General features: G+C 33.8%; 2 protein-coding genes and 1 non-coding gene across 5 annotated transcripts in view; 2 read left to right on the top strand and 1 right to left on the bottom strand.

Annotated features, from left to right (window-relative positions):
• Positions 1-435: 435 nt before the first annotated feature.
• On the bottom strand, positions 436-5,110 carry LOC132307430 (BTB/POZ domain-containing protein At2g04740). The gene is made up of 5 exons (XM_059805187.1): positions 4,387-5,110; positions 2,309-3,065; positions 1,904-1,940; positions 1,644-1,777; positions 436-971 (listed from the first exon to the last, which is right to left on the bottom strand). The coding sequence occupies exons 1-5, from the start codon at positions 4,853-4,855 to the stop codon at positions 629-631; spliced, it is 1,740 nt and encodes a 579-aa protein (XP_059661170.1). The 5' UTR covers positions 4,856-5,110; the 3' UTR covers positions 436-628.
• Positions 5,111-7,557: 2,447 nt separating this feature from the next.
• Positions 7,558-7,713, top strand: LOC132310573 (U4 spliceosomal RNA). The gene has a single exon (XR_009482640.1). It is a non-coding gene; the product is annotated as a U4 spliceosomal RNA (small nuclear RNA).
• Positions 7,714-14,544: 6,831 nt separating this feature from the next.
• Positions 14,545-15,530, top strand: part of LOC132307427 (protein ENHANCED DOWNY MILDEW 2-like) — a 31,084-nt gene continuing 30,098 nt past the window's right edge. For 2 of the 3 annotated variants that reach the window (XM_059805182.1, XM_059805180.1), the window contains exon 1: positions 14,545-14,674. The gene's annotated coding sequence lies outside the window, so the exon portion shown is untranslated. Of the gene's footprint in view, positions 14,762-15,530 lie in introns of all 3 variants that reach the window. The other variant, XM_059805181.1, reaches the window with a different exon arrangement.

Raw genomic sequence — 15,530 nt, 5'->3', positions numbered from 1 at the left:
AGTCAGTATGCATTTTAGCACTTGCAACGCATACAAGGTCAGGGATTTTTTTTAATTTATTTTTATTTTTATTTTTATTTGTCTGTCCAGGAAAGCTAGCAGTTATAATTGGGTCTTGTACAGGTATTTTGCAAAGTAATAACACTCATGAGAGTAACTTCAAAAAAAATAAAAAAAATATTATGATAACACCACTCATGAGAGCACATTCAACCAGTTTATCCAAGTAGAAACACCAAGTGTTTGCTTTTGTATCCATAAAGACAAGCTACAGCCTACACAAAAGAATATAAAGAATACAACAGATTTAAGTTCAAGAGCAATTATTTTGAGAGCAGTCATTTTGTGAAAGTTCATGTTAAATTCAATCAGCATCCAGTAGGTGTGAGCAACAATAGTAATTACAAAATTCATAGGTACTTCAGACAACAGAAATCACAAAAAAACAACTAAAGCTCTCAATTTATTTAGTAAACAAATGTGCGGTTACAAAATTGCACTGCTACAACAACAAAGTACTTGTGTATGTAAATAAAAATGAAGAACACGTACATTATTTCTTTTATTCACTTTGGTGTAAGAATAGAGAACAAGGAGAAGCCAGATCCAGAGACCAAGAGAATGTCGTTCATTCATCAGTACTGTCGGCAAGAGCACTTGATTTTTCTTGTTCCGCAACAACCATAAGCATCTCAAGTCGTTTGTCAAAAAGTAATGCACTCTCATCTCTCTCGTCAAGTTCAGCACCTTCAGCCTCGAGCCATTTTTCTCGCAGATCATCAAGAAGATTACCTTGGTCTGTGTTGACCCCAGCTCCTGGAGCACTTGGCGCAGTGGTTCGGAGTGAGGAATCTCCAGATGGTGGCGGAAGCGTTAAAAGCATTGACCGGAACTCGGGAGTGTCAGCAAATGTTTCGAAGTCACAAGCTATTGCATCTAGACAATACTCCCGAATCTTTAGAACACCATACCTGCACATGCAACAGATCACATCAATAAGTGTTACAGAACATACCCAATGAGGTATTAAAAAATCTAATGATTGGGCCCTTTTTTTTCAATATCCACTATGTGGCTGAAATTTAAAAGGTTGATCAGACTCCCATTAAAAATCTAATTACCCAATGGGCCACGTATTCTTCCCACAATCCATACTAAATATGATCAATCCACATTCAGAATACTCATGTGTTTCTGACCGATGACCAAATCATGCAATAGATGGGATCTACATAAGCAGGAACCACCACAGCATCTTGGCATTTTTCTTCCTCCACAGTCCACAACAAATATCCAATATTTAAGAAAATGTTTTAGAGAACAACAAAATTAGTTTCAGGATTAAAAAACAGTTCCCAGATGTCCTACACAATCTTCATGGATGACCTAATCAGGAATGTGAAGAAAATTAGAATCCACTCCTGTGGATTGAATTGAAGTTATAAAGTTAACATTATGGCTTTCCTTCCCAAGTCAGGAATTATTTAAATATGATTCAGTAGAATTTGGGGGTGGGGGGAGCGGAAGGGAGAAACTATCACAGTGGCCATCTATTCCCACAGAGGCAAAAAAAATAAAAATAAAAATAAAATAAAATAAAAAGACAGAGAGAGAGAAAGTTAGAAAAAAGTGGAAAAACGTACATGTCCGACAATACCAGCCAATGACACAATTCTGCAGGTGGAACATTTTCCAGGTGAGGCAACAGAACATCAGCTACAGCTCGCTTAAGAGGAAATAACAAATATCTTGAAGCAGCATCAAACATTTCGTCTGCCTGCATAAAAAAATATGTATGTATATATATATTATATAATAAAATAATACGTAGTAATAATAAATCCACTACCATTCTACAATGTTAAGAAAATATTCTTAACCATGTAAATCATATAAAACATACCTGATCTGGGTTAATATCTTTCAAACCATCAGTGTACCTGAACCAACAAGTCAGATAAATCACATGAAACAAGTTTGGAGTTACATTGTTTGAAGCTGCTAAAATTATCAGAATCTACAATATTAAGGAACATAGGTTAAATAATAGTTGATTACAAATAGTCTGTTATAAAAAACAATGCTATTGTATTGAATAAGGGCAACCCTAACATTAGGACCTGCATCTTTGATTACTAAGACAGCACAGTCAAGAGAACCCACACGATCAAAATCTGACCAAGTGATCAGTGTCTACAACAAGAAGAAGACATCTAAAGGAGCATTTATTGTCTTCCAAGTATTTAATTCGTATTAGGCCACTTACACAAAAAATAAAAAAAATAAAAAATTAAATAAATAAACTTACATATATTCAATCATTTTCTCAAATGCCTCCATGCTCAGATCATGTTCTTCAAGACATGGAAGAATACCAGGTAAACCATTTTTTCCTTCAAAAAAATCTTTCATACGGGACAATCTTGCTTTAAAGTACTCAGATCTTGATGCTAAGACCACTTGATGGCAGCGAAAGATCTTTTTATCAACTCTAACACAAACATCTGCATGATCATGCTCAAATTCACTAATCTGCATTGCACCAATGCAGGACACCAAATTGTCAACACCACCCTCTACATTCTGCTCCCTAGTTGAATTGGCAAGAGAAATTTCAAGGATCCGATGCAGAGCAGCAGGAAGACGGTCTTCCTCAGGAAGGGACAGGCCCTGTAGGATAAACCGTTTCAGAGAGTTGTCCATATCTCTGAGAGCTTTGTAGTCTGCATATTTTTGGTGAATCAGTTCTTTCTCGAGAACCCTCTGTAATGATTCACACTTGCAAACCTTACTAATTCTCACAAGATCTTCCATGTCATCTACTGCAATCTCAAGTCTATCAGAATAAAAGAAGTGTATGAGGCTGTAAAGAGCAGGATAAGACAACTTTTCCCTTGAAAATCTTACTTCCTTGCGATCTTTCCAGTCAGTCTCAAATTTTTTCTTGAAAAAAGGTGACCTAGCACTCAAAATGACTCTGTGAGCTTCAATAGGTCTACCTTGAATATAAAATACAACGTCTGGAGGGAAGTGGCTGGAACTAAATCCTCCATTTGATGAATAACCTAATCAATATCCCGCACCATGTGAGATCAATATATAAATTAATCTTGAAGGCACAACTTAGATATCAGATTCATAATCCAAATATAAGATATGCAGCCAATATAAGTTGACAAAAATGAAAAATGATCAAGCATCTAAATCCATGAGTTCCAGTAATGAAACTAAAACAATATGTTTGTTAACAATCTCTGGCGTTTAGACAGCAGCAAGCGACCACAGCCTCATAAGAGTGACAGATATAACTTCTCCAAGTAGAATGGCAGAATAGACTGTGAGCTGGCATATATTTAAAAATTATAAGTAGGTCATGTAAATTTCATTAGATGTTAGCGTAGATAGCAAAACAACTAAAAACTGAAAATGACTGCCAAGTTTCTCTTCTCTACATAGAATAACAATCCACAAAACTTGACTATTGTATGAAACATTTCTCAGATACGAGCATGTCCTCAAGTCAGGATATGTGAACCTCACACTACGGGGTTACTTTTCACTTTACCTGGATGCATAAGCACAACAAAATTTCTAACACAATGGTTCCATTAATCCAAACAACATTACCTAGAACATGGATTGTTAAGGAATAACAGAATGGGGATGAAGGATGCCACATGTTGGACATGATTGTTCATATTTCAGGATGCACGTTCGGAAACACATATCACTAGACCATTGGTCTTTTTCTACTAATTATGGTTCCAACTAAATGAAAGGTTCGATATCAAAACATCTCTTGAATCTTGAAGTAAGAGGCACTATTTTACCATATTTAGCACATTTCAAAGTTCATCATGCAAGCATACTAGCACACAGCATAAAATTGGCTGTTACGCAATCAACTGTCAGAATCCATCTTGTCAAATAAACGACCAGTCACATAACATGTAATGTAGTTAGCCATCTTGAAAAGGACACTTAGAATGGCAGCTAGTGCAGGAATACAATTTAGTCATAAAAGATAAAATCATAAAATATGATGCTAAAACTAAAATAAAAATATGTCACATGTGTATGGCAATTGGCAAACACTCACAAACACAACTCCCAGGTCGTGAACAGCATTTAAAAAAAAAAAAAAATCACTAAGCTATCTGAGCTTGAAGTTAAGTTCTATAGAGTCATAATTCTAATAAAACATGACTTGCAACAACCATATGTTCACATTCAGTACAACAATACCCACAGTGGTATAATACCCATATTCTATTCCTGTACTTCAGAGATGCATATTTTTTTCCTTGGCAAAGTTAAATCAAAGAAATTAAGCAACTTCTAAATATATACTTATAACACACATGCTTGTAAATTTAGAAAGCAAACCTGGAATTTGAGATTGGCTATCTAACTGATCGAGATAAACCCTGTTAGCCCAACATCCCAAGAATGTCTCTCTCAATGCCGCCTGCAACGGCCCCAATGGCGGCGGCCGAGCCTCAAAAGCTTTCAGCAGCTTCCTCACCTTCAAATTCAACGACGCGTAATGGCACCGGTCCCCATCAAATGTATGCTCTGAGCATATCGCTCCGCTCTCCAACAACATCTTCGCGGCGTCGAGGTGCCCCGCCAAACAAGCATAATACAGAGCCACTGAATCCCATTGGTCGCGCGCGTTGACGTTCACACCCGACTCGAGGAGGTACCCTAGGCGATCAACGTCTCCGGCACGCGACGCCTCAAATACGTCGCCGAATGGGACTTTCTTTAGCGGGATTGATGATCCGAAGTCTTCGGGTTCGAGGTCGATGCCGTCCAGGTCGGGGTCGATTGTCCAGGAATGTCTCTTAGACATGGTTCAGAGATTGTGAGCTCGTCGTGTTCTGGGGTTTCAGCTCTGTAGGGGTCGTGTTCTAGTGTTTCAGCTCTGTAGGGGACGTGTTCTGGAAACATGATGTGTTCAAGGTCCAGTGTTATGGTTATTTGATGTGGTTTGGACATGGAGGTTGTTGCAAGTGCACATTTCTTTCTAGGGTTAGGGTTTTAGATTGAGGAGGGAGGGATAACAAAGAGGTGCGTGCGGATGATTGAAATCCGACGTATAATAGTGGACTCGGTGAAAGGGCAGTTTTGTCCTGACGCGGATAAATTGTCCTAAAAAACGATGAAATAATAATAATAATAATTTCTCAAATGAGTATATTACCATAAATAGTGTCAAATGTGTAAGCGACCACCTTGCCTGACCAAAAATGATGCCCATCAACTTAAAACATTTTTGTCCAATCTCAAAATGTTTCGTATTAGACATGTTGGTGCTTGCGATAGAAATAGATAGTAAATTGTTGATTTGCTTTCATGAATGGAAAGGAAGAGAAATAAATGATTTTTTTTTCTTTAAAGATTATTGAAGAAAAAAGATAAAGATGTGGCCCGCAATTCCTAAGCCTGAGAAGCAAGAAATGCCGGAGGGAATTGCAATTCCTAAGCCTGAGAAGCAAGAAATGCCGGAGGGAACTGAAATTCCTAGGCCTGAATTGCCGGAGGGATTTGCAATTGACTTTGAAAGGGGTTGTAATATTATTGTTGGAGAAATTCTTCATAGGAGAGAGAGAAAGAGAGAGTCTTCACAGGAGAGAGAGAGTCTTCAGAGGAGAATGGACAGGGTGAAACAAAGTCTCAGGATAACAAGGGCGAATTTAAAGAAGAATTTAATGGCGTCTGAGGAGTTATTGAGGCGGTGTAGAAAAGCAAGACTACAGCGAATCATGGCGTCGGATGCTGGCTTTTCTACAGCGAATCATGGCGTCGGATGCCGCTGAGCACTAGTACTGAGTGGAGCGAGAAGGATGGGAATTAAGAATGATGCTGAGGTTGGTTAATTGGCTCATTCATTCCCCTTGCAAAAGATGTTTCTTTCAGTATTATATAACTAACTTGTATCTCCTGTAATGCGGTGTGTATTGTATATTAGGGTTTAGAATTTGGCTGACACTTGGATAAGAAAAGTGTTGTGATTAAACAAAAACATGCCATTTGTTAAAGTTTTTAAATTTAACGAGAAAGAAGCTTGTGCTAAATTCTGTTTATTGAAATTTAACTCCCTTGATTGTTAATTGTTTTCAATGTTTCCGACTACTCTGTCCTGGAATCCAAAATGGATCTACTCCTTGTAATTGTTTTATTGTGAGCATTCGATTAGATGGAAATTCCTCCTCCCTTCCTGTTGAATTGGAGTAGGAGAAAAACTTTATTGCGCATGTAACGGGCGCATCCGTACAGTCTGTCATGGTAATGACCAGATGTGCACAAAAAACTGTAATCGACGGGTTTTAAATTTTGGAATTGTCATATTAAAGAAGTGACAAAAATTTGTTTCCATAGAAGTGTCTTCTTACCTCGTTTCTACTACATTAGATTCACCTGCATCTTGAAAATTTAGTTATGTATGGGGAGAAGCTGAACATGTTTTTGGAGATTTTGAAAATCTATAAAATTATTGCATGCATAGGAAACAGGCATGTTTATGAAGCAAATCGCATGGTACAAGTACCTAAAAGTCCAACAAATGAGGCAAAACCATCCTCTATCGGATGATAACCGTTAATTTATATTCAACTTTCTTCAATAAGAAAGTGGAACAGATTAGGAAACAGACCATGTTTATGAACAACAGGAAGTCGGTAATACAGGCCGTTAATTTGTCCCATTTCGGTCTAAAATGATTTTTTTTTTATTTATGGATTTTTAATTAACTGCTGCGCATATTTTGTTTTGAGATTGTTTATGACAGGTTTCAAATTAATCATAAAGAAAATTTGATTGAGGTTATTTGTGTTGAATTGGGTGATTTTCTAGTGATATTCATATAATGGGTCACTGCTTATGGTTTCGGGTCATTACACTAAGTATCACTACTCATTTGAAAAAAAATTGTGATGTTTGGTTAAAGAACATTCTCAAAAAGCCGAGGCCAATAGTTAGGAAGCTCATCTGAGAGAGGTAAGAAAATGTTAGCTTTTGAAAGGCCTTTTGAGATGCCAATTTTTTTAAGGATAAATTTGTTATTTTATTAATTTGTCTGTGTACTTTTTATAGAATGACAATATTGTCTTATAATTCTTTCGTGGTCTACCTTCCATCATTGCCGCTGCCGCTGCCGCCGCCGCCATCACCACCACCTTGGATGTATCACAAAAGTAGCACTCTTCACTGGAAAGTTTCTTCATTGGACAAAATCTTGGAAACAAATAATAGTCCAATAAATACTTTTTATAGTTGAAAATCTTCAACATACGTTTGAAATTTATAATTTTGGGCACAATTTGATATAAGATAAATTAAAAAAAAAAGATTCTAATTTGATTAACTGAGAGAATTAAGAACCTCTTGTAAACTTACCAAAAGGGTTGTGCAAAGTTGGTTTGAAACTAGGAATAAATTGATAATAACTATGAAAACAGCACCCTGTGTGACATAGTCCCGCATCGAAAAAGTGTAAGAAGTTGATGAGAAATTTATAATTATAAAAACAATACATAGATGCCTAGAGAAGGTATCATTGCGATTGGGGCAATGACGTAGCTCACGAGGTTCTAACCGAGGCGCGTCAATTGCTGGTTGAAAATTATTTTCCTTTTTATTGCTCTCTTGGGCATGGGTTCTGCCCGGCCATCGAGAATTTTTGAAAGGGCTCCCTTCTAGGGTAAAGCCCTAACAATTCTGAGTTCCAGATTTTAATTTTACACTCACGAGCTTCTAATCTAACTTCTTGTGACAATGGAGAGGATTTCAAAACCACAAGAACAAACATTCATGGTATCAACTATATGTAGAATTGGTCCATAGGAACTTAATCTAACTTCTTGTGGCAACGGAGAGGATTCCGAAACCACAAGAACAAACATTCATGGTATCAACTATATGCAGAATTGGTCCATAAGAACTTAAAAATAGCATCATGTTCGACATAGTAGTGTTGCTGCCATTCCCGAGTGCTTCACTGACATGCTTAGAAACAAGAGTTTAAAGTTTACCTTTGTACGAAATCTCTCGAGTACTCTCTCTTTGATTCATAGTCTCGTCTTCACGTTTATCTCCTCTATATGCCATTTAGAGTCACAAATGTTGAGAATAACATCTGTGGATCATCTTTGTCTCACTCCAAAAATTCAAAAACCAATTTCAGAGATGGTATTGGGAATTAAAAAAGAAAAAAGAAAAAAAGAAGAAGCTTGAAACGCGCAATTTCTTGATCAACGAACAACTGAACTATCATATATATATATATAATTTATTTTGTGAGTGTTAATATAACAAGAATAATGATAAACTCCTGTATGCATGTATATAGCTCATTTAGAGTCACAAATATTGAGAATAAGATATGTTGATCATCTTTGTCTCTCACTCCAAAAACCCATTTCAGAGATGGTATTGGGAATCAAAGAAAAAACTTGAAACACGCAATTTCTTGATCAATGAATAACTAAACTCTCGTGCTTTTATTTATTTATTTTGAGTGTTGATATAACAAGAAGAATGATAAATAGTCCTATTTATGTGAGTAGGGATGATCACTTCTTACATAAATTTGGCCGAATGTGTTGGACACTCTATCATTAAGCATATAACAATACATCAAATAATTTCAGAGAAACAAAAAAAAAAAAAAAAAAAAAAAAAAAAAAAAAAAAAAAAAAAAAAAAACAACAACAACAACAGAGCAGAAATTGTTGAAGTTAAAAACTGAATGATTTGGGAATTACAATTGATTTGACTTAAATGAGTTAAAAACTAAGTTGAATAAACTCCACCGAATACAGACCTCTTACATAATCTGATTATTATTTTCTTTCTAATATTTGATTAGTTAGTAAATTTATTCACTAACAGGAGGATACATATACAATATGTAGGAAAAAAAAAAAAAAAAAATCCATAATAATATTTGGTTCTTTTATTTATGATTTACATGAATTAATGTCAATTCACTTTAAAAGTGTAGCATATTTATTTATTTTTATTAAATATAAGCTCGCGAGCATTGAAAACTCCTGTATACACACACACACACACACACACATATATGTATACATAGCATTAAAGTTCTTATAATCAATTATAGGTTCTGAAAACCCCACATTTATTGTTGGGGCAAATAAGAACCTCCGATCAATTGGCAGTTAATGGGAAGATAAAAATACTAAAATGTCCTTCCTACAATTAGAAATAAATAAAAATTCATTTAATGTAAAATTACTATTATATCTTTTATTTTTGAGATTTATATATAAAAGGGAATGACGTTTTGAGAATCAATAAAGGATAATTTTGGTATTTAAAGAGTGTTTTAGATACTTAGTCCTTAAATATAAAAGTGACATTAACTTGAATTCTTAGCTATTGGATTGAAACACAATCTCTTAATCCAACAAATGACAATATAAATTTATATTAAGTCTAACCCAACCAACATTGTTACGCAAAGTAGTATCGCAAAAATAGAAAGGAACTATTGTTTTTGCATTGGTCAAAACTAAAAACATGGAAAACAATAGGATGCATTGACAACCAAATGGTGAACTTGAGACGATTAACATGAGGAGCACATGAACATGGATAAGTCTGTCGATTGATATGGATGAAGCTGCCTTTTTTTTTTTCTCCGGTAAATGATGAAGGTGTTACTCTGTCCTGGAATTTGAAATGGACTTAAGTTTTCTGCTTTATGGGATAAAGCCTGTAATGTTAGAAATTGTGAATGAAAATTGTTTGATTAGTCATCAATTGATGCCTTTGACTGGACAGGTACGATTACTAGTTGATTATGGGATGAAAAGATGTAACTCAAAACCAACAGACATAACTATTCATGTGAACTATTGGAACGGATGTGTCTATTTGTGTATAGACACCATATGAACCATTGCAACCTATTGGAGTGGATATGTCTATTGGTGAACAGACATAATGTGAATGATTGTGTTCAATGATGAAGAGACACACCCAATCTGAAAAAGCACCTTACTTAAAAACTACTTTTTAGTTTTTTCCAAAGGGTTGCACCCACCCGGAAAGGCACATTGTTGCCTATAAATATCCCCCTTTGGATCATTTGCAAATCGTTCATTTCATTTTCTTCTATCTCCCTCTTTAGACTTGAACCCAACCCAAGTGGGTTCAAACCATTGGTCAAGTGATCCGAGCCACTTAGACCCTAATCTAATTTTATCGAACCATATTAAAATTGGTTTGAACCATTTGGTTCGGATTGCATTCAATTTAGTATTTATATAGTATAGATGCATTTTTAAGTCAGAGAAAGTATTACACGGAGTAGGTTCGCCATATTCACGAGTTTTTAGTGCTACTATTGGTGGATGTAGACCGTTGTATCCTAGGAGATAGACGCCACTGAGTCCGTTAGCACCATAGCGGGGTGAATATATCTTAAGGACATATTACTCAATACTAGCTTCGGTCCAGGTTCTTTATTTATTACTTATTAATTTATTACTTTATTTTGCATATTTAATTAAATATATAGTTGCGTATTTAATTAATCATTTCTTAGCATATTGTTAATTATCTCATAACATATTAATATAAAAATTGTTATATCTTAAATATCACATGAAGCATATATTTTACTAATACCATAATTTACTAGTCTGCATTAATTGAAGGATCTAATTGCAGAATTAAGAGCATAAATAAGTAACTCACAGTATCAAAGACGATAAACTTTATTTTGCAACTTTACATCAATTCAATAATAAAAATGCAGGGGACAAAAAAACCAGTGCCTATATTTACCTTTGTGCGAAATCTCACGACTACTATGTCTTCGATTCATATGTTCATGTTAATCTTCTCTATTATACCTCGCAAACATTGAGAATAAGATTTGTGGATCATTCGTGTCTCTCACTGCAAAAATTCAAAAACCCATTTCAGAGATGGTATTATTGGGAATCAAAGAAAAAAGCTTGAAACACTCAATTTCTTGATCAATGAAAAATGACTCATGTTTTTTTTTTTTTTTGGAGTATTAATATAAAAATTCATGAGTGGTTGATTGTAAATTACAATCACAGTATAGTTTTTTCTTAGAAAAATATCACATAGAGAATTTGAAGATTGTGTTTAATATTTTTTTGCAAAGTACAAAAAATCTCCCTCAACTTGTAATCTTTTTCGGTAAACTCTCTCCTCTAATTTTTTTTATCAAAGAATCCCTGGACTTGTAGCACTTTTCAATAAATCCATTATCAATTTTTTTTAATCAAAAAACCTCCCTCAACTATCTAAGGGGGTAAAAGTGTTGATATTTAGATCAAAATGTCTTTTTATTTAAATCGTAATTTTTTCGAACATAAAAAATTCGTATCTCACAAACGGTACATCCAAATATTACAAAGAATATATGCATGAAAAGCTTATAAAACAAGAATTACAAAAATATAAGATTTTTTTAACAAAACTTCATAACCAAAGAGAAATGGACAATCTAAAAATCTACTACAACAATATTATTTTATTTTATTTTTTACAAAATATTAGAGGTATTTGCAAGAAATTTTTTAGAATTATTCATTTTTATATGGAGCATAACATATTAAAAAAATAGCCCACTAGAGACCGAATATTCATTTTTATTTATTTTTTAAATGGTGAGTTTATAAAAAAATAAAAATACTTTGACACAAAATATGATAGCTCATGAAATCGATCTCTGTTGGGGGTAAATTTTTTATATATTCGGCTCCATATGTAAATGAATAATTTTGAATATGTCATCTACTTATTTTAATTGGTCTATTTATACAATAAATAAGGGAGTGGGCCTCCTTTACTTTTATTGTGCCTAAATAACCAATCAGAAACTTTAAGATAGGTAATTCACTCCAACAAATTCGTGCAAATGTCACTCAACAATGCTTGTGTCCAGTACAGGTTGGATGAAGTTCATCCAACCTGATGATGTGGCCCAATAGAATTGCAACATGTGTCCAAAATCAAAAGTTAGGTTTAAGTTGGATATTGTCCAATTATTCAGGTTTACCCCATTGTCATGAGATTTATTTTTCATTTTTATTTTTATTTTTGTAATCGCTCCCACAATCACCACCATCCCCAATCACCACTGGGGGGAACACCACCACAACTGGCGGCAGTGGTGTAGCCACATAGGGACAAGTGGGGGTAGCTGCCCCCACTGAATTTTTAATTTTTTTAATTTTTTTTTTATTTTATATGGAAAGATTTTTATATTTGTATAATTGTCCTTACTAAAAGTTGACATTGCACATATATATACTATATATATAACCCAATGACCATTCCCGGTATTATAAAAAAAAAAGAAGAAGGAATATAATCTTTCCAAAAAATATAATATTTTTTTTTGCCCACTTTCTCAAAATATTATATTATTTCCCATTTTCCTAAAAAATATAAGATATTTTTTCACACTTTTGACTTTAACACAAACAAATGCGTTGTTAATTTCCATCACATTTTCAATCTTCAACATTTCTCTTTCTGCGAGTCTTCAATATTTAAAAAAAGAAAAAAAAAATTATTTAGGAAAAAAAAAATATTTAAAAAATTCACAAAATCCAAACAAATACTACAGTGCGGAGACAGATAATCTGATATATATTTTTTTATTATCTAAATTTACTATTATTATGCCATGAACATTTTGAAAACTCGACTGCATGCTTTCAGAATATTTGTTTGATTTTTACATATATTATTTTGATTCAAATAATATATATATATTGCTGTTAAAAATTGCCCCTACTGAAGAAAATTTCTGGCTACGCCACTGACTGGCGGTGCCATCACCACCATCCCCCACCACCACTGGCGCCCCCTGACAGCTCGTCATTTGCCTCGACTCTCCGTTTGCTCTTTCAACTTTGCCATCGCTAACGACCTTGGCCTCCACGCCATATTCTTGATTTGAAAAACCAAACATTAGCCCTAAACCCCTAATTCACGCACACTCTACACATAGACGTGTATATATATATATAGAAAGGAATCAAGGTTTCGGCAGTCGATCTCAGGGTTCAAAGGCGGCGACGGGATTTGGGTCGTCGTCAGGAGTGGACTAGTCGTCAGCAATGGGAGGAGGAAGAAGGCGGGGATACAAAGGAAATAAAAATAAATAAATAAATAAATAAAAGGAATATATTATATATGGATTATACCACAAATAGATGGGCAATGTTCAATTTAATTTATTTTTATTTTTATTTTTATTTTGGACACTTGCAATTTTATTAAGCCACATCTTCAAGATTCATCCAACCTTAGTTGGACGCAAGCATTGTCCATATCACTATTATTTGAGATACAGACTCAACATAACCAATAAAAATTTGTCTCAAATTAAAAATAAAGTTAGCATCCTTATATATCAACTCTAACCTAATCAATTTTTACCCAAAAAAAAGGAAGAAGAAGAAAGAAATAAGCCCTCAAGTAGCAAATAGCATATTAGTTACTTGAATGTAATTTATCATCAACAACGGCAAAAAGAAGTAAATAAATAAAAAAAAATTCAGTGTGAAGAGAAAAAAAATATAAAAACAATAGACAAATCTCTCTCTTTCTCTCTCTCTCTCTATGCTATTATAAGTGTATACACCTTTTATTTATTTATTTTTTTATCTTTACATGTTTTACTTTTTCTTTTCTACCCATCCAAGAGCATTTTGGCTTCAGAATACTTCTTATAATGTTATTTATTTATTTAAATGAGTGTTTTATATATATATATATATTTTTTTTTCCAAAAGTCACATTTATTTCTTGAGTTACCTACTAATATTCTGAATACATGAAAGGACATCTAACTCGAAAAATTTTAAAAAAATAGTAAATGTGTTTCTCGCCATAAAGAAAAGCTAATATATTGAATACACTACTATATTGAGTCACCCACTAAACATAATAGTCATGTGGACATTTCTAAAAATCTTTCCAATCATTTCATATATTATTCTTTCGCAAATGATTTTGATTGATATGATTTCTTCTTATATTAAAATTGCTTCCATTTATTTGATAAATTTATGTGCATGTGCTTTATCCTAACAATGGAGTGATGAATAATTGAAGATGGTCGCACGTAAAATTCTTCCCATCAGGTCATTATTTCAAAAAATTATTATTCGGACATGATTTAGTAACTTAAATTGACCAATTTGTATTGGAAACAAATTTTTAATTTAATCACCTGCATTTTTTTTTTTTCACAAATTATACTAGTAGATGCAGAGTGTCAAATCTTCTGGATTATCCAACCATTTACACGTGTCATATCTTTAAGATAAGGTGTTATTATTAATTATTAAACTTGTCATAAATTTAAACACTTGAATGATAAGAAGTTCAAGTTTGGAAAATTTTGTAAAATAAAAGACTTAAACGGGCCTCGTCAAAAGGCAACTGGAGGCCCAGCATACGAATAAAGACAAAAGCCCATTATCGACGGAATCAAAATATAAATAAAATAATCAAATTCAATACCCAAAACGCGACTCTCTCTGTTACTCGTACGCTCTTATACAACTCCATGCTCTCTCACATTTGGCATTCTGAGACAGGGTGGTCAAATCCATTTCTCTCTAAAAGTTGAAGCTTCAACGTTTCTAGGGTTTGTGCACATACATATATCTATCTCTTTATTTTCTTTCTGTTTCTTCGCTATTTGCGTTTTACGCTACAAATTTGAAGACAACTGGTAATTCTTTCACTGTTTCTGTTCGATAATGCCACTCTTTCTGAGCTTATTTGAGTGAATTTTGCGTTTTGAAGCTTCAAATTTTCTAGGTTTTGTATGTTTATCTATTTCAGTAATCTAATTCTGTTTCTTCGGCTATTTGTGTTTTGAGTTGTACACTTTAAGAAAATTGGTACGTTTTTCGCTGTCAATGCTTGTAATGTCACTTTTCTGAGGTTATTTAAGTGACTTTTGGGGTTTGAAGGTTGAAAAAGTAGCAATAATGCGGTGATTATGTGTTCTTCTCTCTACATCTCTCTTTATGCTGCAATGGAAACTCATTTTTCTTTGAATGCGTTTGTCTTTTGTTTTATCAACTTTAAATGCGTTTGTTTACTTGACTTGTTTTAGTCCTCTCTCTCTCTATATATATACATCCAACAATTCCTTTAAGTCGTGATTTGTCTTTCTCTGGTCGTCTTCTTCTTCCTCTTCTCAAGCATAGACAGGCGGACACGAGATACATAGACCTGCATATATTTGTGTCAGTGTACGGGACTTTATGTATATGTATGTATGTATGATATGCATGCCCTAACGTTTTTTCAGAAGTTGGGACCGAAATATGGCAATTTCCCATTGCTGTATGTCAGGTGTATGTTGTAGAAGATGTTATCAAATCAATCTTTGCGTATGCCTTTTTTGTATATATATATATATATATATATATATTTACTAGCTTTTCAGTTAGGATTTTAAAGACTCAGGTGAGCTTTTTCCTAGAATATGT

This window comes from Cornus florida, unplaced genomic scaffold, assembly GCF_030987335.1.
Source record: "Cornus florida cultivar Cherokee Brave unplaced genomic scaffold, ASM3098733v1 CherokeeBrave_3.0.0_Hap2_Chr05, whole genome shotgun sequence".
NCBI classification, from domain to species: Eukaryota; Viridiplantae; Streptophyta; class Magnoliopsida; order Cornales; family Cornaceae; genus Cornus; species Cornus florida.
Note: the sequence above shows the minus strand (reverse complement) of the source record. Positions and strands in the feature narration are given on the sequence as shown.

Coding starts and splice junctions, on each gene's coding strand:
- LOC132307430 (XM_059805187.1), bottom strand. CDS start 4,855: ATGTCTAAGAGACATTCCTGGACAATCGACCCCGACCTGGACGGCATC. Junction 1,941..2,308: donor GAGAAAATGATTGAATATAT/GTAAGTTTATTT, acceptor TTGTTGGTTCAG/GTACACTGATGGTTTGAAAG. Junction 972..1,643: donor TGGCTGGTATTGTCGGACAT/GTACGTTTTTCC, acceptor TTGCATGTGCAG/GTATGGTGTTCTAAAGATTC.